Source organism: Erythranthe guttata, chromosome 5 (assembly GCF_056151865.1).
Source record: "Erythranthe guttata isolate IM_541 chromosome 5, IM_541, whole genome shotgun sequence".
Taxonomy (NCBI): Eukaryota; Viridiplantae; Streptophyta; class Magnoliopsida; order Lamiales; family Phrymaceae; genus Erythranthe; species Erythranthe guttata.
The window spans coordinates 3,841,210-3,865,612 of record NC_142537.1 but is presented as its reverse complement, the minus strand read 5'-3'; the positions used below and the strand labels follow the sequence as shown (position 1 = coordinate 3,865,612).

At 36.1% G+C, this 24,403-nt stretch overlaps 3 protein-coding genes across 6 annotated transcripts; 2 read left to right on the top strand and 1 right to left on the bottom strand.

Annotated features, from left to right (window-relative positions):
- The first annotated feature begins 7,293 nt into the window (after window positions 1-7,293).
- On the top strand, window positions 7,294-10,122 carry PRPL11 (plastid ribosomal protein l11). The gene is made up of 4 exons (XM_012984205.2): window positions 7,294-7,667; window positions 7,773-7,945; window positions 8,060-8,123; window positions 9,697-10,122. Exons 1-4 carry the CDS (start codon window positions 7,400-7,402, stop codon window positions 9,903-9,905), a joined length of 714 nt encoding a protein of 237 aa, XP_012839659.2. The 5' UTR covers window positions 7,294-7,399; the 3' UTR covers window positions 9,906-10,122.
- Window positions 10,123-16,927: 6,805 nt separating this feature from the next.
- Window positions 16,928-19,953, top strand: LOC105959996 (metal tolerance protein 1-like). 3 transcript variants are annotated; one of them, XM_088818642.1, is made up of 3 exons: window positions 16,928-16,977; window positions 17,659-17,914; window positions 18,562-19,953. In XM_088818642.1, exon 3 carries the CDS (start codon window positions 18,571-18,573, stop codon window positions 19,801-19,803), a length of 1,233 nt encoding a protein of 410 aa, XP_088674768.1. In that variant the 5' UTR covers window positions 16,928-16,977; window positions 17,659-17,914; window positions 18,562-18,570; the 3' UTR covers window positions 19,804-19,953. The 3 variants fall into 3 exon arrangements, with proteins under 3 accessions (XP_088674768.1, XP_088674769.1, XP_088674770.1); XM_088818643.1 differs by having other exon boundaries at window positions 16,932-16,977; window positions 18,571-19,953; XM_088818644.1 differs by lacking the exon at window positions 16,928-16,977 and having other exon boundaries at window positions 17,802-17,876; window positions 18,571-19,953.
- Window positions 19,318-21,745, bottom strand: LOC105948694 (caffeic acid 3-O-methyltransferase). 2 transcript variants are annotated; one of them, XM_088818645.1, is made up of 3 exons: window positions 21,012-21,745; window positions 20,359-20,423; window positions 19,318-20,282 (listed from the first exon to the last, which is right to left on the bottom strand). In XM_088818645.1, the coding sequence occupies exons 1-3, from the start codon at window positions 21,718-21,720 to the stop codon at window positions 19,983-19,985; spliced, it is 1,074 nt and encodes a 357-aa protein (XP_088674771.1). In that variant the 5' UTR covers window positions 21,721-21,745; the 3' UTR covers window positions 19,318-19,982. The 2 variants fall into 2 exon arrangements, with proteins under 2 accessions (XP_088674771.1, XP_088674772.1); XM_088818646.1 differs by having other exon boundaries at window positions 21,066-21,745.
- Window positions 21,746-24,403: the final 2,658 nt, after the last annotated feature.

Sequence of the window (24,403 nt, the reverse complement as noted above, 5' to 3'; positions counted from 1 at the left end):
AAATCACCGGGTGTAGCATCGATATTGCCTAGTGATAAGGGTGGGTCTTTTTATAATATATTAGAGCCTTCATAAATTAATAATCTCATTTAAATAATATGTTTTCTCGATTCTGACTCGAAGATAACGTGCTAAAAGATATTTTGTTAAATTAATATTTTGCTAAATTAATAGAATTTGGTTAATCATGACTATATTAATTTATAGAAGTTTAACTGTATATTGCCCTATCGAGTCATACTAGTTTTCTATTTTAATATTTCTATCGAATGGGTAGCGTACCAAAATATTTTGATAGTGCACTGATACTAAATATTATTATAAGGCCCGGTTGGTTAGCAAAAATAAGATTGACCAAGATAAAATTAAATAATCTAATGAAACCCAATTATTTTATTGGAGATCGCGACGTCGAATAAAAAAATTCACTAGAAGGTAAGATAAGCCATGATTATATAATTTTATGGCGGGATCGATCTGATAATTTATTGGGAATACCAAACATTAAATTAAGTCGAACTATTTAATTAATCATAGTTTATCTTAGCAACAAAACGGGACCTAAGCTTACTATCCTATTGTAGGGAAATATTAATAAATATAAGTGAAAAATTGTAGTTTAATAAGGATAAATTCCACTTTTTTCCTTGTACTTTGGCTCGATATCACTTTACCCCCTTCTACTTTCGATTGCATTTATTTGCCCCCATGCACTTGAAAACTTATCTCAATGTGGCTCTCGCTGTTAATTGTCAAACATTTGACCTAAACACCGTTTGGTGAAAACTCTGAAATTACAAAAACGTCATCCCTTCCAGTTTAAATAACTATTAAAAAACCCAAAAAAAAAAATAAATAATAAAAATTCAAGACAACGAGAAAGCATAGTCCACGATGGTAGCCGCAATTTATTGTTTATTATTTTTTTTTTATTTTTTTAATAATTGTTTAAACTGGGAGGGGTGACTTTTTTGTAATTTCAGAATTAGATCAAACGGTGTTAAGGTCAAAGGTCTGAAAACTAACGGCGAGGTTCACATTGAGATAAATTTTCAAGTACATAGGGATAAATCGATGCAATCGAGAATATAAGGGTATAAAGTAATATCAAACCAAAGTATAGGGGGCAAAGTGGAAGTTTTACGCTTTTAATAATGAATGCATATAAACCGTTTAGCGGTTGGGGTGATATTTTTCTCTCTTTGCTATACATATATACTGATATAAGTTCATTTATCCTTCTTCTTCTGTCTTCTATACTTCGTACATTCTCTCTCTACCTTCTCTCTATAAAAGGGAAAAGAAAAAGTGATAACTCTCTCTCTACATAGGCATAAGTTTTTGTTGTCATCATCTCTTCTATACTTCCCGTACATCTCTCTCAAAAGAAAAAAAAAAAGGTTCACGTAAGTTGAGGTTTTTGTAAGCGTAGGGTTTTTAATTTCTTGATGAATTATAATAATGATGAATATTGGTATTTTCTTTTGTAGTTTGTTTTTATAATTCGTGTATATATATATATATATATATATATATATATATATATATATATATATATATATATATATATATATATATATGTGTGTGTGTGTGTATTTGTTTATGGCAGTCGTCGTCGATATTCAAGAATGAAGAAGGGAAAGGAGGGTGGTGGTGACATGGAAAAGTTGAAGGAGCTAGTAAAAGAAGTATTCAAAGAACTCGGAGAAATAATTGCATCCAAGTTACTCTCTTTGATATTCGACCAAGATTCCGAAGGAACCACCACCACCGCCGCCGCCACCACGGATGTACAAGATAGTATGACTAGTAGTATAATCTCGGCAGCGGCCGCGACGGAGGAGGTGTCAACATCGAATTGTGGGAAGTGTTATATCCTTTTCGCAGCGGGTTTCGGAGTAGGTCAACTTGTGTACCACGTATACGGAGATGCAATCATGGGATATCTACAACCGAGTAGTACTACTGCAGCAGCACTGGACGTTAACCCGCGGCCGCATGATCGTCTCGTTATTAACAATCCTATAATTCCTGACCACCCGATACTTTTAACGGTATGTATAAATATTATTATTATTAATTAATGCATATATATTATTAGTTATTTAAATATATTATTTTATTTTCTCTGAATTAGGTTATATATATAGTACGTACTGTCACTGACTTGTTCCCTTAACAATGAACCGTGCGGCCTTAGCTCTTTTTCGCCCCTCGCAACAGCTAAGTCAGCCTCTCCCGAATGTGATGCGAATGCTAAGTGATGGAAACGAAGGAAGAACTTAAGAAGATAAAAGAGTTTGTAGGAAAGTACTTTTATTACTTAAGTGCTTGGATACATGTTGGATTTGTTGGATCTTTTGTTGGATTTGTTGGATGATTACAAATGAGGATCCTACCCCTATTTATACTAGGCCACCTCCTTAGTGGACGGTGGAGATCTATTTGATCTTACGGCTAGGAGTTGTTCACTAGAACACTCCAAAGAATTCTACAAAATATCTACAAGGGATGGTTCTAGAATATTTTCTAGAACGCTCCAAGAATCTCTACTTCTCTACACATTTGAGTCAACTTGGGCCTAACCCTATTTGGGTTAAGTTTTGGGCTTCCTTAACCTCCCAACCAAGGGAAACTGGCAAAGGGTTGGGCCAAAACTAGCGGGCCGTGACATCCTCCCCGCCTAATTCGACGACGTTCTCGTTGCCTCAAACAAGTGGAGATGATCTTGAAATTGCCACAATCCTTAGTCTCCCACGTTGCCTCGGACTCGGGTAATCTCTTCCATTTGATGAGGTATTGGATACTCGGTGGAACACCCCTACGTCGCTTCAGTTGTCGGTCGAGCACTTCCTCGATCTCCTTATCATATGACTTAGTCATGGTTGGTGGTGCTCGGTGTGACTCTCCTCGGCTCGGGTCTTCCTTGTCTTTGTGATACGGCTTCAACATACTCACATGGAAAACCGGGTGAATTTTCAAAGAACTTGGAAGTTCTAGTGCGGGAATGGTCCTTCGTACCTCCGCACAAGTTCCTTGTGCATGCTCCTCAACGCCTTGAACTGTTGGGGCAATAATTTCACCATCACTTGGGCCCCAACGTCGAATTCACGCGGTCGTCTTTTGTCGTCCGCCCATTTCTTCATTCGTCGCCTAGCCTTCTCAAGGCACGCCCGGGCTAAGTCGGCTTGTTCCTCCCACGACTTAGCCATCTTCAATGCTTCGGGACTCCTTTCATCGGTTGTCGTAGCCAAAGTGTGTAGCGTAAGCGACTGTTGTCCCGTTGCAAGCTCGAATGGACTCCTGCCCGTGGCTTCACTCCGCTGCAAGTTGTAATAAAATTGAGCCACGTCGAGGAGCTTCGCCCAATCTTTTTGATTGGCTCCCACGAGGTGCCGTAAGTAGCACTCGAGTAGGGCGTTCACCCTCTCCATTTGCCCGTTGGTTTGGGGGTGAAAACTCGTCGAGAAGCAAAGCTCGGACCCCAAAAGTTTGAAAAGCTCCGTCCACAACCGTCCCGTGAAGCGTGGGTCTCGATCACTTATGATGCTCCTCGGTAATCCCCAGTACTTGACGACGTTTTTGAAAAAGAACCAGGCTGCCTCCCCCGCGGTGCAATCCCTCGAGCAAGCTATGAACGTCCCATATTTTGAAAAACGATCTATCACCACCATGATAGACCCGGACCCCTCGGACGTCGGCAAGGCACTTATGAAGTCCATTGAGATTGACTCCCACGGTCGCTCGGGGATTGGGAGCGGCTCAAGTAACCTTGCCGGCTGCTTGTTCTCGAACTTGTCTTGTTGGCACACATGACAAGTCTTCACATATACATTGACATTGTCCCGCATGTGAGGCTAAAAGTAGGCCGTCTCGAGCAACGCCATTGTCCGCCTTTGGCCCGGATGCCCCGCACACTTGGTGTCGTGGCATTCCTTTATGAGGTATTTCCTCAAGCTGCCCCACTTAATTCGGAACGAAAAGTCGTTGTCCATTTGTGTAGAGAAGGCCGTCCTCTACCCAAAATTGCCTCGTCTTGCCCTCCTTGACGAGTCTCATTAGCTCCTTGGCCATTGGATCATGTTCAAGCCCTTCTCGGATCATGTCGGCCAAGTTCCCCCTGGTTAGGGGTGGGAATCGGACGGATCAGATCGAAAATGGGGATTTCGAAAAATTTCCGATTTTCTTTGGAACCGTAATATCGATTCCGATTCCGATTCCGATTTTTTCGGAATTCAAGAACAGAATCCGATTCCGATTTTTTCGGAGATTTCAAAAAAATGGATTTTTTCGAAAATTTTCATTTTCGGTATTTTTTTTTTCAAACTTTTCACAGATTTATTAAACAAACAACAAAAAATACACAGACAAACCCACATAAAATACATAAAACCCTAATTCTTTTCGATTTTTTCACAGATCTCAACATGTTGACAATTACCGATGAATACATCTCAAATATGTTAAAAAATGACTTCAAATTTGCTGAGATCTTGTGGTCGATCGAAATAAAAGATAAATATCCTAAAGGTTCTCAAGGAAAAAGAATGATCGATTGAGGAAACAACTGCACCAAGAGAGGATGGCGGCTTCACAGGGAGAGGCGGAGCTGCTGAGCGACGGCGACTTGACAAGGAGAAGCTGAGCGGCGGCCACTTGACAAAGAGAAGCTGAGCGGCGGTGTTAGAAATAACGAGAAGAAGAGAAGCAGCGTTGCAGGAAATGAAAAATTAGGTTAAGATTAGAAGATTTGGGTTACTTATAGTAATTGGCCAAAATCAAATGGGTCAAAATATTAATATATTGAAATAAAATTATGGCCCAGTCCTTATAGTGGCCTTAGACTATATGTAATATATAAAAACTAATTTTTAAATACATAAAAAAATCGGAAAATTTCGGAAATAATCGGAAAATTTAGGAATTATTTTTGAATCGGAATTCGGAAATTCCAAAAAAATTATATTAATTTTCGATTCCGATCCGATTTTTTTCGTAATTTTCGGAAATCGAAATTTCGGAAATCGGATTACAAAAAATCGTTCCAAAATCGGAAATATTCGGATCGGAATCGGCGGAAATCGGAAATTTCGTTCCGATTTCCACCCCTACCCCTGGTTGAGCTAATGGCTGCGAGTTCGGCCTTTTCTACTCAGTGTGTCGGCCACAACGTTTGACTTCCCCGGTTTGTACTCCAAGACGTAGTCGAACTCTGCTAGAAAGTCTTGCCACCGTGCTTGCTTTGGCGAGAGTTTCTTTTGCGTTTGGAAGTAGCTTGTGGCAACGTTGTCGATCTTGACCACGAACGGTGCTCCTAATAAGTAATGCCGCCACACTCGAAGGCAATGGATGATGGCGGTCATCTCTTTCTCTTGAACCGTATAACGCCGTTCCGTCTCGTTAAGCTTTCGGCTCTCGAAGGCGATCGGATGCCCCTCTTGCATCAAGACCCCTCCAATTGCAAAGTCGGAAGCGTCCGTGTAAAGTTCGAACGACTTCCCAAAATCCGGTAAGGCGAGGACCGGCTCTTGGCTCACCGCTGCCTTCAAGTCCTCGAACGCCCGTTGGCATGAGTCGGACCACTCCCGCGTCTTGTTCTTCTTGAGCAAGTCGGTTAGTGGTGCCGCTCGTGCCGAGTACCCTTTTATGAACCGCCGGTAGTAATTGATTAAACCAAGGAAAGAACGTAACTCGGTTACCTTCGTCGGCGGTTCCCACTCGGTGATAGCCTTGATTTTCGCTCCAGCCATTTGGAGTCGCCCGTGTCCGATGATATGCCCCAAGAGTTGGACCTCCTCCTTGGCAAACTCGCACTTCTCCTTCTTCACGAAGAGCTTGTTCTCCCGAAGTACTTGGAAGACGGTGCGAAGGTGGTTGGCATGTTCCTCCATGGTATCGCTATAAATGACGATATCGTCCAAGTAGACCACTACGAACCAATCCAAGTATGGATGGAAGATCTTGTTCTTGAGAGTGCGAAATATTGCCGGTGCGTTGGTTAACCTGAACGGCATGACAAGCCACTCGTAAGAACCGTATCGAGTGATACACATTGTCTTTGGCTTGTCCCATTCGGCAATGCGGACTTGGTAATAGCCCTTTTGTAAGTCCATATTTGTGTATATTTTGGCCTTACCAAGCCTATCGAATAGATCGGCTATCAAGAGAATGGGGTACTTATTCTTAACGGTTACCTTGTTTAGCGCCCATAAACCGAAAAAACCGAGCCAATATGCACCATCCCGACTTAAAACTGCATATACGGTAATTTTGTTTTGAAAAACCAAAAATATCGGTTTATGTATGGAGAATAAAAAAATTATCGAACCGATTTTTCGAACCGAACCGATTTATACAAAATGATGTCGTTTTGATATATAGTATAAATACTTACCCTAGCGTGCCTCTATCTTTCGAGCGCCTCCATGTGACATATTTTTCTCTTAGGGTGCATTTGGATGGAGGGATTTGGGGAGGGATTTGATTTCGGGAATGGCTTTGAAATGACTCCAATTTTGGAGTCATTTGAAATCCACCACTATTGCTCCAAAAACAACTAAAAATGAGGGGTGGGGATTTGAAATCCATCTCCAAATCCCTCAATCCAAACAAGTCCAAGGGATTTGTTATTATGGATTTGAAATCCCTCCCCCAAATTCCTCCATCCAAACGCACCCTTAATTAATTTTTGGTTGTGACTTGTGACATGTTTTTTATTAGTTAATTTTCGTTGTTATTTCTTAATTTTCTCAACTAAATATAATTAGAGTCCAATTATATCGGTTTTATGCCGAACCGATTCAAACAAATAGACGAACTCGAAACCGAAAATGAACTGAATTGAATTGTTAACGAAACCATTAACCGAAAACCGAAAAATCAATTAATACCAAACCGAAAAAAACGACACATTCGATTTTTAAAATATGAAAAACCGATATTATCGGTACATGTTTGGTTTATTGGAAAAAACGAGCTGCACCGACCCGTGCACACCCCTACGTCAAAGTAATTTTTTTGTAGATGACCCCATAAACCAAAAGAAGGTTATGTGCTGATATACGAGCACAACAACATCATTTGCAAAAGCTTGTAGCCGCAGAGCGATTAAGTGCTATTTACCCTAAATTTAATGGTACGAATTCATTCATGGAGAAAAATATAAAAATATAAAATAAATAATTGATAATTTTAATGGGCTTTCAGCCCATTTCACTATTAGTCCACAAGTGAAGTCTCATATTTTGGGCCTTTTTTCAAATCCCTGCCTAAAAAAACGCAATACGACGTCGTTTCGTTGTTGTCTGGATTACGTTTTAGTGTTATCCTCTTTGATAAGCCTTTTGAGCTCACTCCTGCAGAGATTCCACTGCTCCTCCAAAGAAAGAAAGAGAACACAATGGCTTCTTCATCTCTTTGCGCCTCTCCAATTTCAATTTCTTCTCGAAATTACAGTAATTTAAGGAAGAACAAAAATAGCGCGAACGAGGCAAAGCTTCCGTCCTCCTCTCTATTCTGCAGCTCTTCATCCCTAAGTTTGTCCTCGAAGCAAACAACCACCCTACAATTCTTCAACAACAACCGCGCGCCGCCGATTTCCTCCACGCCGCGCACACTCACCGTCATTTCCATGGCTCCCCCAAAACCCGGTGGAAAACCTAAAAAAGGTACATCCTTTTTTCATTTGTTAATTATTAATTAATTTTTAGTTATTCGTTGTTGGCATTCTATTTTGATGCGTGTGGATTTTTTTTCCGAAAAATTGGGGGCAGTTGTTGGGGTGGTGAAGTTGGCTCTGGAGGCCGGGAAGGCAACACCTGCGCCGCCGGTGGGGCCGGCGTTGGGTGCTAAGGGTGTGAATATAGCTGCATTTTGTAAGGACTACAATGCTCGGACTGCCGATAAGCCCGGTTACGTTATTCCCGTCGAAATTACTGTTTACGATGTGAGTTTACTTTTATTGCTCTTAATTAATTTTCGAATTCTTCGTCTGGATTTTGATTTAGATGAAGTTAGGGTTTATTTGTTTATTTATTTTTTTGTTGGGATTTATTTTCAGGATAGAAGCTTTACCTTTATATTGAAGACTCCACCTGCTTCGGTTTTGTTGCTGAAAGCTGCCGGTACTTTTCTCGTGCCTTTATATTTTGTACCTTCTCTTTCGTTATCGATGCAATGTGTACAAATGATACGAACAGGAGTACATAAAATTGATTTCGTAATACTTGCATAAAATATGCTACTTTTGGTATGTCGGGGTAAAGGTAAGTCAAGTTATAACGGTAAGTGCAATCATCGTTGAAATTGATAATGAGAACATTACGAATCAATTCACATGTTAAACTTGAATGTGTAATGTGTATAGAAGAGAAAACACTAGTGAGGAATGAACTGAAATAAACGTAGCATTAGCAAATGGGAAAAGTACACTTTTCGTCCCTTTAGTTTACCTCGATTTCGTTATTGGTCCTCATTGTTCACAAAAAATAGATTTAGTCCATCATGTTTCAAAAATTCAAAATTTTTAGTCATTTTCATCAATTTTCCGTTACTAATAACGGAATCAATTGTGTCCATCACTGCGTTAACTGAAGGACTGAGGGTAAATTGGCGGAAATTATCAGAAGTGTTAAATTATTGAAGCATGATGGACTAAATAGATTTTTTTGTGAACATGGGGACCAAATGTGAAATTGTGACAAACTTGAGGGATGAAAACTGTAAATTTCCCATTAGCAAATTTATCCAATTGCTGTGTTCATATATAACTATATAAGTATTAGATGAATATTCCCTTCCAAAACAGTATCACAGCATATTTTCCTCCTCTTCATCCATTCCAAGTTTCAGCAAAGGGTGCTTTAGTAAATTTGACACAGAGCTTTTCAGATGTTACCGTTACCACTGTATTACTAAGTTTACGAAAATATTACTACGTACATGGTTTTAGATTGTCATTTTTTTACGAGGTCAAGGTATCAATGTCTGTTATTTCTCTCTTCATATTGTCTCATTATGTGCCGATAATGTTATATTAGTTAAAAATCATGAACTACACGTCGTTATACTTCTTTTATAGTCAAGGATTCCTACAAAATTTCCCTATGATTTTTAATATTACAAGATTTTCGTTTGATATTAGAATTGTTCCTATTTCCTACTATTCTGCTCTTTTTTTTTTGATCAGCCTACTATTCTGCTCTACTATTTGCATTAACTCGAGTCTATAGTGAAGAAGGTATTGTCAATTTCAACAAAGTTTGAGCTTTTCAAGAAGTACTCCATTTTTTTCTTCGAACATGTTTATAGAATATAGGGCAAATTACGGCCACCTGAGGTAAGCTCAAATTACAAAAAATCGCCTCATGTTTGAATAATTACAACCACCCCCTCAACTATATGTATAGTCTTACGAAAAAAACCCTTTAGTGGGTAACTTTGACATCGTAAGGGTGGCTGTGTAAGACAATACATAGTTGAGGGTGGTTGTAATTACCCTAACATGAGGGGTTTTTCGTAACTTGAGCATACTTTAGAGGGTGGCCGTAATTTGCCTTAGAATATATAATAAATCATAATTTATATTATCCCTTTTCCCCTACATTTAGAAACTCAAGATATTGACACACTTTAAATTCAAGTTTATAATCAAATGCTTAAAAATGGCTAATTACTTTTCATCTATTACTTATTTAGGAGTGGAGAAAGGTTCTAAAGACCCTCAGTTGACCAAAGTTGGGAAGATCACGGTTGACCAGCTGCGAGTAATTGCGCAGGAAAAATTGCCGGATCTGAATTGTTCGAGTTTGGAGTCTGCAATGAGAATTATAGCAGGCACTGCAGCAAATATGGGAATCGACATTGACCCTCCGATACTCGAACGAAAAGTTAAAGTACTTATCTAGGTCTCTAAATTTTTTCCCCTCTTTTTTTTGTCTATTTAATTTATTGCATTTTGCCTTAAAAAAATTGAATGTAAGTAGTATCTGGAGTTGCTCCATTTCATGAAGAAGTTTATCCTGGCTCGGAATTTTTATTGCTGTAGAAAACCAAACATAAATCATTGAAGATGATTGGAGTGTAATCTATAAATTTAATCAAGTGCAGTTGGGGCCCATAAAAGTTTGAAAAGCTACAAATAGACCCCGAGGACTATTTGCAAACAAGCCCATGAGGACTTTTGATGAAAAAATGTATTTTTAGATGCTACAGTGAAATACATTGGGTGACCTTGAACCATAGATTTTCTCATAATAATACACACTCATGTGTATGTGTTTTTAGGACGTGGTTATTTATATAGATTTACGTTTCAAAACCTCACAGTGTGTTACAATAGCATAGGTTTCACGGTCTACAAATCGGTTTTCAATAATTTTATGTTATCAATTGTTTATCTTTAATGTTAACTTTTTTGAATGGATTGGCCCCTCCATTTAAAATTATTTACACATTTTAAAAATGATTTGTGAATTGAAATTAATCATATCAACTTTTTGTTTATTTCATTTTTACAATTTCTATTAACAATCCTTATTAAAACCCATAACTTGAATTTTTTTTGGGTAAATAGCACTTAACTCCCCTGTGGTTGCAAGCTTATGCAAATGATTCTCTTGTGCTCATAATATCAGCACATAACCCCTTGTGGTTTAAGGGTATATTCAGTTAGTTTTTCCATCAAACTTAAGCGCTTGTGTCAAACTTTAAGGGGGGTCATCTGCAAAAATGAAAGATGAAAATGTAAGGACAAGGGGTTCGCTTGCAAAAAAATATTTTAAAGTTTGACACAAGCGGTTAAGTTTGACGGAAAACTAACGGAAACTACTCCTAAACCACAAGGGGTTATGTACTGATATTACGAGCACAAAAACATCATCTGCAAATGCTTGTAAACACAGGGGGATTAAGTGGTATTTCATTTCTTAATTTTCTGGGTCCCAAATCGAGAAATCCTAATTCTGCCCCCGTTGCTGATAGTAACATTTATCCATATATATACCGTGCAAGAACCAACCCAAAAAAGAGAGATTTGCACCACTCTTGTCCGTTCATGCAACCGGCGCCCGGCTTGGGCGTTTGGTCAATATGTCCGAAAATTTTCAAAGCCCTACAAATCGATTTGTAGGGCTTTTAAACATGAAATTGGTTGCAAAATCGAGTTACCCATTGCATATAACACATGTAGGTGTTGAAATTACCTGAAAAAATCGAAGCCCAAGCCCTGAAATTGGTTGAATTCGATGTTTTTCGAAAAAAAAAAAATTTCTGAAAATTTTGGAATGGGGTGGTTTTGGAGAGAATTTCGAATTTTAGGGGTTTTAGAGAGATAAACTGTTTTTTGCTTTGAACGGTAAATAGCAATAGTTAAACCGTAAAGAGCATTTTCTTTAAAATATCAACTTTACATTTCGTCCGTCAATATTTTGCACCCCAGTTTGAATTTTCTGTTTCTTTCGCGGGTTAGTTAATGAGTGTGAATGTTGTTCTATTTTAATTTTTAATTTTCGGACAAATGACGTTTGTTTGTTGGTCTGTTTGATTTGTCGTTATCAATTATTGTAGCTTGGGATATGAGAAATCTACTCAGTGAAATAAATTATCACTCAACGGTTTCATATGTCATGTGTGGATGTGTGGATAGAGATGTATGTTATTGCTATAGCATGTACATAGTCATATATTTGTAAATGTTCATTCCTTAGTTACCTATACATATTGATTTAAGGGGCAATTTGTTAAATATTCTTGGGTACTAATATTTTTTTTTTTCTTTTATGATATGGAGGTTTTTGTAATTTGTTAAAAATTCTCTATTCTTCAGCCTCGCCTCCGTTGAATTAGTTGTACTCAGTTAGATCCATCCAACTCTGTTAAATATTCTTGGGTACTAATATTTTTTTTTTCTTTTATGATATGGAGGTTTTTGCAATTTGTTAAAAATTCTCTATTCTTCAGCCTCGCCTCCGTCGAATTAGTTGTACTCAGTTAGATCCATCCAACTCTACTGCACTATGTGAAATATGTTCATATGTCCTTGCTTTCCGTTGTTGTCATTGTCGAAACTTTGCCACACATGCATGCATACACACATAATCTCAATTCTCACACTTACATATACACATACTCAACCACACACCCCAAAATGTACAATTTTGGTTACACTTTTTTTCCTTCGCTGTAACCTAATGATCATGGGAACTAAAAATAAAGAATATGAAGAATTGTTTGGTGATGACATATGTTAATGTTGGTGGTGATGCAGGCACCAGAGATTTAAGTTTTTTTCTTCCGTTTATTAACTAAGTTATGTAACTAAGATATGCAAATAAACTTTCTAAGTTGTCTAATTAGCTCAAACTTCATGGTAAAATTAAATGAAATGCATGTTTTTTTTTGCTAAATTTTTGCTCATTTATGTAACTTTTAGATAAATTGTGTAGCTGCTGTGGGATGCATCTTCTTGTTTTAATTTTTTCTTCAGTGCTGTGCAAATCACCGTCACCATTACTGTTAGTTCTCCATAAACAATTTCGTTAGAGAGACTCGAAATCTAGCGTCTAGATCCAGATCGAGTTAGTAGACTACAAAGAAGCAAAATCCATTTATTCTTAAAGTTATAAAAAATATTTTTTAGGAGCTTTCATATAATTTCTCCTGAGATTTAATGTGTATGTTTTCACCACAATTTTTAATAATTCTATAGATCCTAACTATTTTAATAAGTGGAAGATGTAGTAAAATAGTTCTCAATTTGCATCATATTTGCATAAAAACACTGATTTTTGGGCTGAATGGTCCATATTGATGATTTATTACATTTGTTCTTCAATAAATTCACTCAAATAAGTAATAATTATGCTACAGTTTATTTTTTCTTTCCAGGAAAAAAACATGATCTTCACATTTTTTTGTTAGCTAGGGACAAGACATTGTTTTTTGTCAGAAAAACAATGGCCTGCTTGCCATATATTTATTATAATATACTTAATGGGATTAGGTAGTTACAGGAATAGCTAGTGGAAAATAAATATCATACATATTTATAAGCTATATATTTTATATAATTCTGTGTCTGAATTATTATTATTATTATTATTATTATTATTATTATTATTATTATTATTATTATTATTATTATTATTATTATTATTATTATTATTATTATTATTATTATTATTATTATTAATATTATTATTATTATTATTATTATTATTATTATAATAATAATAATAATAATAATTATTATTATTATTATTTCTTTTTTTTTTCTTTTTTTTTTGGGGGGTTCTTTCATAGGGGACAAAATGGAAGAAAGATATGTGGCATTGAATATTTGAATTGGTTCAGCTACCGCTTGAGAAAGGGCAGATGATCTCAATTATGTTTCTCAGGGCAAGTTGAACGTATAGAAATGAATCATATAAAGCCTAGTTTAATAAATTTAACTAATTTAGGTATATGTCCCGCAAATGATTGTCTAGTTTGCGAAATTCGACATCTTAATGTCGAGTTTTTAGGGGCCAAAAATTCGACATGTAAAGGTCAAATCGCGTCTGTGCCGAATTTATTTCAAAAATGATAACCTCACTAATAAAACGCATACATGCATATCTCTGTGGATTTTTCCACCGTTTTGATGTCTTTTGATACCATACTTGCCATTTTTGTAAGGTTTGTTGAGTTTTGAGGGTTTTGTATATTGAGGTTTTTTAGTTTTATGGAAGAGGAAGGAGAATTTTTTTTTGGTTAGTTTTGGAAGATGGAGAAGATGACATTTTGGTCTTGTAGTTTTGTGATTAATTTTTTTTTTTAGTTAATGGTATTGCATCAATTTTTTTTTTCTAGTAAATTACAAAAAACCCCTGAACTTAGGCTAAATAACGAAAACCACCCCCATTTATCCATAATAACCAAAATTTGCATCTGATTGACTGTTGATCGAGTTTTTTAACAGAAAATGTATACATTCTATTATACCTTCTGTTAAATAAGTGAGAAATAAAAGAAAATATCTAAAATTGTGTAAAGTCTATTCCCTGGAATAAAAAAAAATCCGTAAAAAACCACATTGTAAGGGGTTAGTGTAAGACGGAAACAAACTTCAGAGTGTTTTTTGGTAATAACGAATAGGTGGGGGTGTATTTCGTTATTTAACTTAAGTTCAGAGATTTTCGTAATTTACTATTTTTTACAAGTAGGAGTATTATAGTATTTGTACATTAAATTTTTTTTTTTTTTTTTGGTCTTGCACTAACTTAAACGCCAATTTATCACGTCTAAGCAATTGCTAGTAGTAGCCATAGACAAAATAAATGCTAATATAAAGCCACTCGTGGACCGAACATATTATTAATTATATAAGTTGTCGATTTTTGAGAGAATCGTGACGATATATTGGTCATCATTTTTTTCAAATTAATGCATGTTGAGTTGATAAGATATAAGAGAAATTCCTTAATATATCCATTTGTGCATATAATATATCAAAAAAAAAAAAGTATTTAAAAGCACAAAGTGGTTAAGAATATCAATATAATGTTTTATTCAATTAGTCTATGTTACACTTGACATGTATATTATATATTATCCACACTATCCACACACTCACATAACATAATTGTATTTAAATCAAAAGTGTAACACCACCTTTTGTATTCCAATTGTTGTGGCAACTATTATATATACATGATTATGTGTAAATTTACGATTTTACGTTTGCCACAATGTGTTTCACTGGTGATTGGACATCTCTAAAATATTGGATTTCGTGAATTCCGTTGAATATCTATAGTACTTACACTTACGTAATTGGAGAGAAAGCTATCAGAGAAAAACGTCAAAAGTATCTAAATTTAATTAGTTTACTACTTACATTCTTTATTTTTTAATAAAAAGAGTGTGTTTTTTGTAGATGTTACACCCAACGAAATCAGAAATACATCATGTGATTCTGCATCATTAATCCACATAGTAACACACATACCATGTGTATACACGTGTTCAGTGAGTGCTTATTTGTATATATATATATATATATATATATATATATATATATATATATATATATATATATATATATATATATATATATGATGCAAAATCACGCGGTTTTTCTCACTAGATGTAACATCTCATAGACTAGAATATATTATATTTTAAAGGGTAAATAGCACTTGACCCCATGTGGTTTCACTATTTTGCACTTAACCCCATGTAGTATCAATATAGGCGGATAACCCCTTTTGGTTTATGATGAGTAGCTTTTGGTAATTTCAGTAACCAAAAGAGGTAAATGTCTATTTTGCCCTTTTATTTATCTCATACTTGTATTGACTTAGGGATGGCAACGGGTCGGTTCTGGGCCGGGTTTGTCTAAACCCAAGACCCGCCCCAACCCGTTTTAGTTTAAACCCAGACCCGTCCCAACCCAGATCACCCTAACTAAACGAGTCTGACCCGCCAGACCCGTTAACATACAAAAAAATTAATATTTTTTTAATTTTCATAGCATTTTGCTTGTATATTTTTACGAAATAAGCTCAATACTAGAACACAATATTTTAAAAAATCTCTACAAGTGATATAACATGATCAATAAAATTAGAATTAATTATATTTAACTTCGATAATAAGCAAAATTCAAAATGCAAGACAATTAGCGGTGGTCGACAAGTGATAAATATTACTCACGAGAAATGAGATTCGAAAAATAAAACATTGAAAATAGGAGAAATGAGATTCGGAAAATAAAACGTGAAAATAGGTAAATGAGAAAAGACAAGATGGAAATTGATAGTCTAATGAATGAAATCCGAATATATATATATATATATATATATATATATATATATATATATATATATATATATATATATATATATATATATATATATATATATATATATACGGGTCGGTTCTGGGTCAGTTCCAATAAGACCCGTAACCCGACCCAGAACCATCCGGTTCTAGAAACTTAAATCCATTACCCGACCCAGACCCGCCCTAAATGGGTCGGTTCTGGGTCCAAGACCCGCCAAACCCGTACTCAATGTCATCCCTATGTATTGTTTAGGTTCACTTCACTTGATAAACATTTAGGGCTCACATTATTTTATTATATGAAAATAACATAATGAACAAAATTTCATGTGTGATTGCGGAGGATTATATCCGAGCAAAACCTGGTGATGACAACTCCAACATAAGTTTTTAATTTTAATATACGTTTGTTGAATCTTTTTGTTATACATATTTTACTTTATTTATTTATTTATTGTCATTGTTCATCTGAATGTCCAAAAGATTTATTGTATAAATGCGAAATTTTCATTTTTACTTTTATCATTATATTTTGGCGGTAAAATAAAAAGACTTTGTTTCGAACTAATTTTAAAAATGAAAGAAAACAATAATTTCTAATTACTGAAAGCAAGCCCAACACTTGTGCGTGCGTTAACATATCTTAGTAATTTATGTATTTTTCTTATTTTACTAAATCACATATTTTTTAAATTGGCTTACTAAAATTTGTTTAACTAGTAGTTTAAAGAAATGAGAAATGAGCATGGGGTTCATACAAGAAGGGCAACATGGGTATTTTTAGAAATTTATATTAGGAAAAACTCCACCACTTGCGAATTGGGCGAGTGAAATACACTCAACTATTGAATTTCTTACAAAAGCTACTTATCATAAACCACAAGGGGGTTATCAGTCTATATTGATACCATATGGGGGTTAAGTGCAAAATAGAGATACCACGTGAGGGTCAAGTGCTATTTACCCTATTTTAAAATCAGTCAAAAAAAAAAAAAAAAAAACATATGTTATATATTTTTAATTCGTCATGATAAATTAATAGTGGAAATCCAGGCTGTTCCAATTTATTACCACCTGTCCACCTGTCCTAATCCGGTTAAATTTCGCCCATTCCAATTTTCACCAAATTTATTTGCTTTTGGGGAAAAAAAATGGGTGGTGATATACGCAGGCCAAATTAAACATTCAGGCACTTTTTTACCATGATTTTTTACCTTTTTACCATAACTATTTACCTTTTGTACTATTCCTACCCAATTAAAAATAAAAAAAAAAAAAAAAAAAATTAAATTTTTGTGCTCGTGCAAAAACACACGAGCATTTCAACAGTGCTCATCTGATTTCACACGAGCACTGTTGAAATGCTCGCATGTTTTTGCACGAGCATCTTATAAATAAAAAAAAAAAAAAAAAAAAACTAATAATAATCTGCTCGTGTAAAAACACACGAGCGGTTGCAAACTGCTCGTGTGATTTCACACGAGCACTTTGCAACCACTCGTGTGTTTTTACACGAGCAATTAAAAAAAATAAAAAAAATAATAAAAATGCCTGCTCGTGTGGATTTACACGAGCACAGTGGATGCGCTCGTGTAAATTCACACGAGCAGGCCAACGTGTGATTTTTTTCGTTTTTTTTTTCCGGATTCGTAATCTACATAACAAGAGGATCGTAAAAACGTAAAAATTACCTCCGATCTGTTGACGATTTGCACGGGCTTTGCGAAAGAAAATCGAAAGGTTGAGAGAGTTTTGAGTTTTTTTACTTTTTGTTTTTTGAAAAATGGTAAAAAATGTGCCTGAATGTTTAATTTTGGCCTGCACAAATCATTTCAGAAAAAAAATAATAATTAAAAAAAAAAAAAAATTCCTTGTTCTCCTTCTTCCAGTAAGGAACCCTATTCACCAAATTGCCATCCTCTCGTCCCCTAATTCCATAAAAGCTCTACACACACACATATATATATATATATATATATATATATATATATATATATATATATATATATAGAGAGAGAGAGACCTATGCAGTGTGAATCATATATCTCATAAAGGTAGCCTTTTCTCGGATCTTCCTCTGGATTCTGCAAAGGTCCCCTTTTTCTTCTTTTCTTTCTTTTTTTAATTAATTAATTAATTTATTTATTATGTAGTACTTTTTGTCATCTACTTCTGTTCGTATGCGTGAATTTTGATTTTCGATTTTTGCTTTTGTCTAAGATTTAATTTTATGAGGTCGAATTTTCCAGCAATTAATGGGTTATTGAATTGATCTAGTTCGGGTTTCGGGTTCAGTTTTTACTTTTCCGCGGTTTTTTTGTTTTGTTTTGATTTGAATTGGTTTGAACTGCTTCGGTTCTACTCTTTTAATGTGTTCTTCACATATAAAAATTATTTGTTGCTGCAAAGTAATATAGTGTTATGTGTGTTGTGTTCCGTTTGGTGGTTTTGGTTATGTTTCTGTAGAACATTCACAGTAATTTAGTGGTGCAATTTCTGATTAATTTATCGAGGTTTAATTTGGTTTGAGTGTTTTGAGTATGAGTTGGATTATGATTTGTAACTGGCTATTGAATTTGTTTTACTCTCTGATTTCATTATCTCGGGTTATTTACCTGTTTTTATTGATGATGCGATGTAGTCGAATTCCCAAAAAGCATGATTCTTGTTCTTAGATCAATCGACTTATCTGGATTCCGACGCCAATTTCCAGATACTGATTGAAATCTGTTTTCATAGTATTAACAGATGGAGCCACATAGCTTGGACCATGGCCACGTCATCGAAGTCCACGCTGACATAACTGCTACAGAGAGGGGTTCAATCGTGAGCAAGGCATGCGAGGGCGCGACTTGCGGTTTCTCCGACGCCAAATCCACTTCCAAAGACGCCCAGGAAAGATCCGCCTCGATGAGGAAGCTCTTCATCGCGGTCGCGCTCTGCATAGTCTTCATGAGCGTCGAAGTCGTCGGCGGAATCAAAGCCAACAGCCTCGCGATACTCACCGACGCTGCCCACTTGCTGTCTGACGTGGCGTCCTTCGCCATCTCGCTCTTCTCCTTGTGGGCCGCAGGCTGGGAGGCCACCCCGCGCCAGTCTTACGGGTTTTTCAGGGTCGAGATATTAGGGGCACTAGTATCGATCCAACTCATATGGCTCCTCACGGGCATCCTCGTCTACGAAGCCATAGTCCGAATCGTAACTGAAACGGGCGAAGTACAAGGTTTCTTGATGTTCTTAGTGTCGGCTTTCGGTTTGTTGGTTAATATCGTCATGGCTGTCATGCTCGGACATGACCATGGCCATGCGCATGGGCATGGGCATGACCATGGGCATGGGCATGGGCATGGGCATGACCATGGGCATGGGCATGACCATGGACATGGGCATGACCATGACCATGGGCATGGGCATGGACATGACCATGGATCCGAGGACGACCACTTGCACACGCACGAAGTGACAGTTACTCGGCATGGGCAAGACCATAGCGAGCCTTTGTTAAGCGAGTCGAGAGCTGCAGAACAAAAGAAGAAGAAGCAAAGGAACATAAACGTGCAGGGGGCTTATCTACACGTGCTCGGAGATTCGATACAGAGCGTGGGGGTTATGATCGGCGGTGCAGTAATCTGGTACAAACCCGAGTGGAAAATTATCGATCTCATCTGCACGCTGATTTTCTCTGTGATTGTATTGCTCACCACAATCAGGATGATCCGGAACATTTTAGAAGTTTTGATGGAGAGCACGCCGAGAGAGATCGACGCCACCAGGCTCGAAAAGGGATTGTGCGAAATGGAGGAGGTTGTCGCGATTCACGAGCTGCATATTTGGGCTATTACCGTCGGGAAAGTGTTGCTTGCTTGCCATGTTAAAGTCAAGCCCGAAGCAGATGCTGACATGGTGCTCGATAAAGTCGTCGACTATATCAGGAGGGAGTACAACATCAGCCACGTCACCATCCAGATTGAACGAGAATAAGTCCCGTTTTGCGTCTTCGAAAAAAAATTGTTGGGCTTATTTTCTGACTTGAGTAGTTATTGTTTGTTATTATTGGATGCTTGTTTTTTTTTTTAATTCTTGATTTAGCTTTCTCTGAATGGATTTAAAATACATGATTTTGCTCGATTCTCGAATTACATATTACATATTACATATGTCTATTTGTGGAATTCGAGTAGCGAAAAGTCGAAGATGGAGGCCTGTTGTAGTTTTGTCGTGGAGAATCCGGATGCTTGTGCAAGAACATCGAACTCTGTGATTGTTCGTTCTTTGCCGTTAGGGTTCATGTTCATCATGATTAAATCGAACTGCAGTTTGCTTTGAACTTCCGCCCGGTTTTCTGGGATTTCCGGGACGACCAACTCTACTATTATTACCTTGCCGTTTTCTGGTAGTGCATTGTAGCAGTTTTTCAGTATTCTTACACAGTTGTCATCATCCCATGAATGAAGCATCCACTGTTTTATAAGATTTGTGTTAGAATAATTATTTACAGGCAAAAACAAAAAAAGAAAAAGAAAAAAAAGAACTGACCTTGAGATAGATTGCATCTCCCTTGGGAATACTTATGAACATGTCTCCTGAGATATACTCTATTCCTGCAAGAACATGTTACGATGTCAAATTTAACGGACCGAACCGAACCGAACTAAACAAAGATTTGGTACGTGCCGATTACCTAACCGGGAATTTGGTTCGGTATTCGATTTTTTTTTTATTATTATATATATATATATATATATATATATATATATATATATATATATATATATATATATATATATATATATATATATATATATATATATATATATTTGCATATGAACTATTAGAATTTAAACTAAAATCTATCAAACTTTTCAATATTTTAAATAAAATTTTGGGAATTCGGTTATTTACCGAACCGAACCACATATTTCGATTCGGTAGACGGCATGAAATTTCGGTGTACCGAGATTTTTGTACGGTTTTACCGAATGAATGCCCCTAAATTTACTTACAGGAAAAGTTTTTTCCGTAAGACAATACATAGTTGAGGCGAGTGGTTGTAATTACCCAAACATTAGTTTTTTTTTTTTTTTTTTGCAATTTGACCTTACCTCAGGGGTAACCGTAATTTGCGATTTATATTATTATGATTTGCATAAGAATTTGCCGGAGTTGATTTATAAAACAGTTATAGTTACCTGGATAAATAGATTTGTTGTTGTCAATGACAGAAGCTAAATCAAAGTTAATACCCTTGATATTCGGATATTTTCCGACTATCGTATTCAGAACACTACCATCGCCACCGCCGACATCGACAATAGACTCGAGCCCTTCAAATCCTCCGTAAGTATCCATCAATTTCTCCATAAACATAGAGTTGTAGTTACTCATCGAATTCTTGAAAAGCTGGAAATAACTCGGATTCTTCTTCACTACGTACTCGCTAGCATCCATTCCGTAAGCCCTGTTGAAGGGGGCCAACCCCCCCTCTATAACGGCATCCTTCATGTGGTGCCACGTGTCCATCATGACCTTGTCCTGGTTGAGTAGAAAAAGTGGGGCTAAGGAAACTCCGTTTGCATTGGCTACGAAGTATTTCGAGACGGGCCCTAACGAGTAGAGTTTTTGGGAGCCGTTTGAGACGGAGCATGTTAGAATGGAGTAGCTGGCGAGAAGGGCGAGCATTCGGTCCAGTAGGTTTGAAGCGGCGTGGGGGTTGTGGCAGTTGGGAATTTGAGATGCTATTTGGAAAGAGGAGAGCGGGCCGTGGGGCCCGGCCCGGTGGATGATTTCGAGTACGTCGAGCTCTATGCAGGCTTTGAGGGCCATCGGTAGTACCGAGGCGTTCACGAGGTGGATTGCGTACGAGGATTGGCCGTCGTCGTTTTGTGTTGGAGGATTCATGATTTTTCCTGTTTTTTTTTCGGCTCTCTTTGGTTGTTATTTGTTAGTTAATATATAGAAATGTTCATGGTTGAAACTCTGTCTCTCATTGGTTGAAAAAAAACAATAGAAAAATTAAGAAAAGAAAAAAGATTGGTTTGATTTTTCTAAACAAATGTAGAGAAGGAAAATTAGGATTTGGCCTTTGACTGGGATTTTGCTACGCAAATGATCACGTGTCCTACAATTGCAAGTAAAGTAGTGTAGGTTGAGAATAATTTTGAATTTTGTTATTATCGACTGTATTAATTAATAAATGTTTAACTGTAGTAAGTGCTCCTTATAAGTTGAATTTTGGATTGGAGACTTTAAAGTTTTTTTGTATAAAAGAACCCCTACACGCAGGGCCGTTCCTGAGAATTCGGGGGCCCTAGGCGAGACTTAAAGAACAACTTAAAACGGGGGCCTTATTTGACAAATCTCAAAAAACGATGGAATAAAAGATTAGGGGGTTCAGGGGCAGTGCCCCCGAAATATTTTTTGAAATGTATGAATATAAAATAACTTAAAATATGAAAAAAAAATAATCAAAATTAACAGAATGATTTGCTATTTTTTGAAATGTATGAATATAAAATAACTTAAAATATGAAAAAAAAAAAATAATCAAAATTAACAGAATGATTTGCTGGTTCACTTCCTCCGGTGACTTCATAAATATTTATAAAACTTAAATACTGTAATGGTGCAACTCCTTCAAGTAAGTCGTTGAAGAAGAAGAAAACAATTGAAGATGGTGTTGATACGTTTGAGATGTCAGATGATGGAGCAACACAAATGTCAAGCACCAAGGTGTCAATAATTTAAGTTCTCTATATACATCTTCATTTAAGATGAGATTCCAATAATAAAGCTTCCCAGAACAACATGAGAAGCACCCAAGTTGAAAAGGAAAAAATGAAAATAATTTGCTTAATGCTTCAATTGGTGGATTCACAAATAATAAATGAAGCAGGGTAAGAAGTTTCGTAAAATTAATAATTTTAAGATGCATGCGGTCGGATGTGATGATAGATAAAAAATTGTGGGTGTTTCTGCAATTTACGAAAGTTCTAACAGCAGGGAAGAGTTTTTTCAATAATTACAGTTTGACCCCGTTGTGGCTATAATGCAATTTCCGGAAGTTTCTCAGTCGGTATGAGTTTTTTCAATAATTACAGATTGACCCCGTTGTGGCTATGATGCAATTTCCGGAAGTTTCTCAGTCAGGGGAGTTTTTTCAAAAATTATAGATTGACCCCCGTTTAGAGTGTTTTTCTACTAAGTGAGAGAAAGATGGGGGTTGAAACCCATAGACTATTTAGATATTTTCATATTAGAACTTTAGCAGGGAAGATTTTTTTCAATAACTACAGTGTGATCCCCGTTATGGCTATGATGCAATTTCCGGAAGTTTCGTAAACTGGCAGGAGTTTCTTCAATAATTACAGTTTGACCCCGTTGTGGCTGTGATGCAATTTCCGGAAGTTTCTCAGTCAGGTGAGAGTTTTTTCAATAATTACAAATTGACCCCCGTTTTGAGAGTTTTCTGCTAAGCGAGAGAAAAATGGGGGATATATATAAAATATTAAGGAAGAAACGTAAAAACTTTACGGGATAGATAACATAAGTAGACGAAAAGTCTAAGACTCTTGAGTTACTTGAGTTAAAAACTTAAAAGGTAATCAAAATTATAGAATCCTTTTTAATATCAATCTCCTCTATAAAAGTCACGTTATTAATTGATTCACATCAGAATTCGGTTGTCAGGAAACAAAAAAATTCTCGATTGAAAAAAAACTTCTCCACCATCGAGTTTTTCACAAGTTAGTCGAGATCAAGTTTCAATTGAAAAAAAAAACTTCTCCATCATCGAGTTCTTCACAAATTAGGGGATATTGTGATTAACAGCTCCTAACGCGTTGAGCAGGCTTTGTTTGTTTGTTTGTTTTTTTTTTTTTTTTTTTTTTCCTTTTTTGAGCAGGCTTTTTATTTGTCAGACAATGGATCAAGCGTCATGTTCAATCGGAAAGGGCAAAAAAAGATTGTATCAATCTATATGCAGTATAGACGATATTGATGAATGCACAACTAATCGTCAATATGATATTTTCAGTGTTCTAAAAATCGGCTGAGGCGGCCGATTAATCGGTCTCCGAGGCGGAGGCGGTCCAAAACCTTTACGATTTTAGTGTAAAGGTTTGAAAAATCGATTTTTTGCCTGTGAGGCGGTCTTAGCGATCTGAGGCGGTTCGAGGCGGTCTGAGGCGGTCAAACTCGATGGAAAAAATCGGTCAAAAATTGGTTTTTTTTTTTTTTTTTATAATTCAAAATAAAAGTTGGATTTTAATAAAAGAAAAAGAGTTTATGCCTTATTTTGTTTATGTTAATTGTTATTGTTAAAAAACTAATGATGTATGCCAGGAATGTTCAAGAACAAATGTAAATTCAAAAAAATTGTTTTTTTATTTATATTTTATAAGAATATTTATTTATTATGATCTTATGATTATTAAACTTTTATTATATTATTAGGATATATATATGATGGAGATAGAACTATGTTTAAATATATTTTTTATATATGTTTGGAGTATTTATAAATAATATTTAGAAATATATTATATTAAATTTTAAAAACCGATTTATTTCCGATTAATCACCG

Bases quoted from the DNA above. Each gene is read 5' to 3' on its own strand.
- PRPL11 (XM_012984205.2), top strand. From the start codon at position 7,400: ATGGCTTCTTCATCTCTTTGCGCCTCTCCAATTTCAATTTCTTCTCGA. The intron at 7,668-7,772 runs GTACATCCTTTT...AATTGGGGGCAG, and splicing joins CGGTGGAAAACCTAAAAAAG to TTGTTGGGGTGGTGAAGTTG. The intron at 8,124-9,696 runs GTACTTTTCTCG...TTACTTATTTAG, and splicing joins TTTGTTGCTGAAAGCTGCCG to GAGTGGAGAAAGGTTCTAAA.
- LOC105959996 (XM_088818642.1), top strand. From the start codon at position 18,571: ATGGAGCCACATAGCTTGGACCATGGCCACGTCATCGAAGTCCACGCT.
- LOC105948694 (XM_088818645.1), bottom strand. From the start codon at position 21,720: ATGAATCCTCCAACACAAAACGACGACGGCCAATCCTCGTACGCAATC. The intron at 20,424-21,011 runs GTAACTATAACT...ATGTTCTTGCAG, and splicing joins CAACAAATCTATTTATCCAG to GAATAGAGTATATCTCAGGA. The intron at 20,283-20,358 runs GTCAGTTCTTTT...CTTATAAAACAG, and splicing joins GAGATGCAATCTATCTCAAG to TGGATGCTTCATTCATGGGA.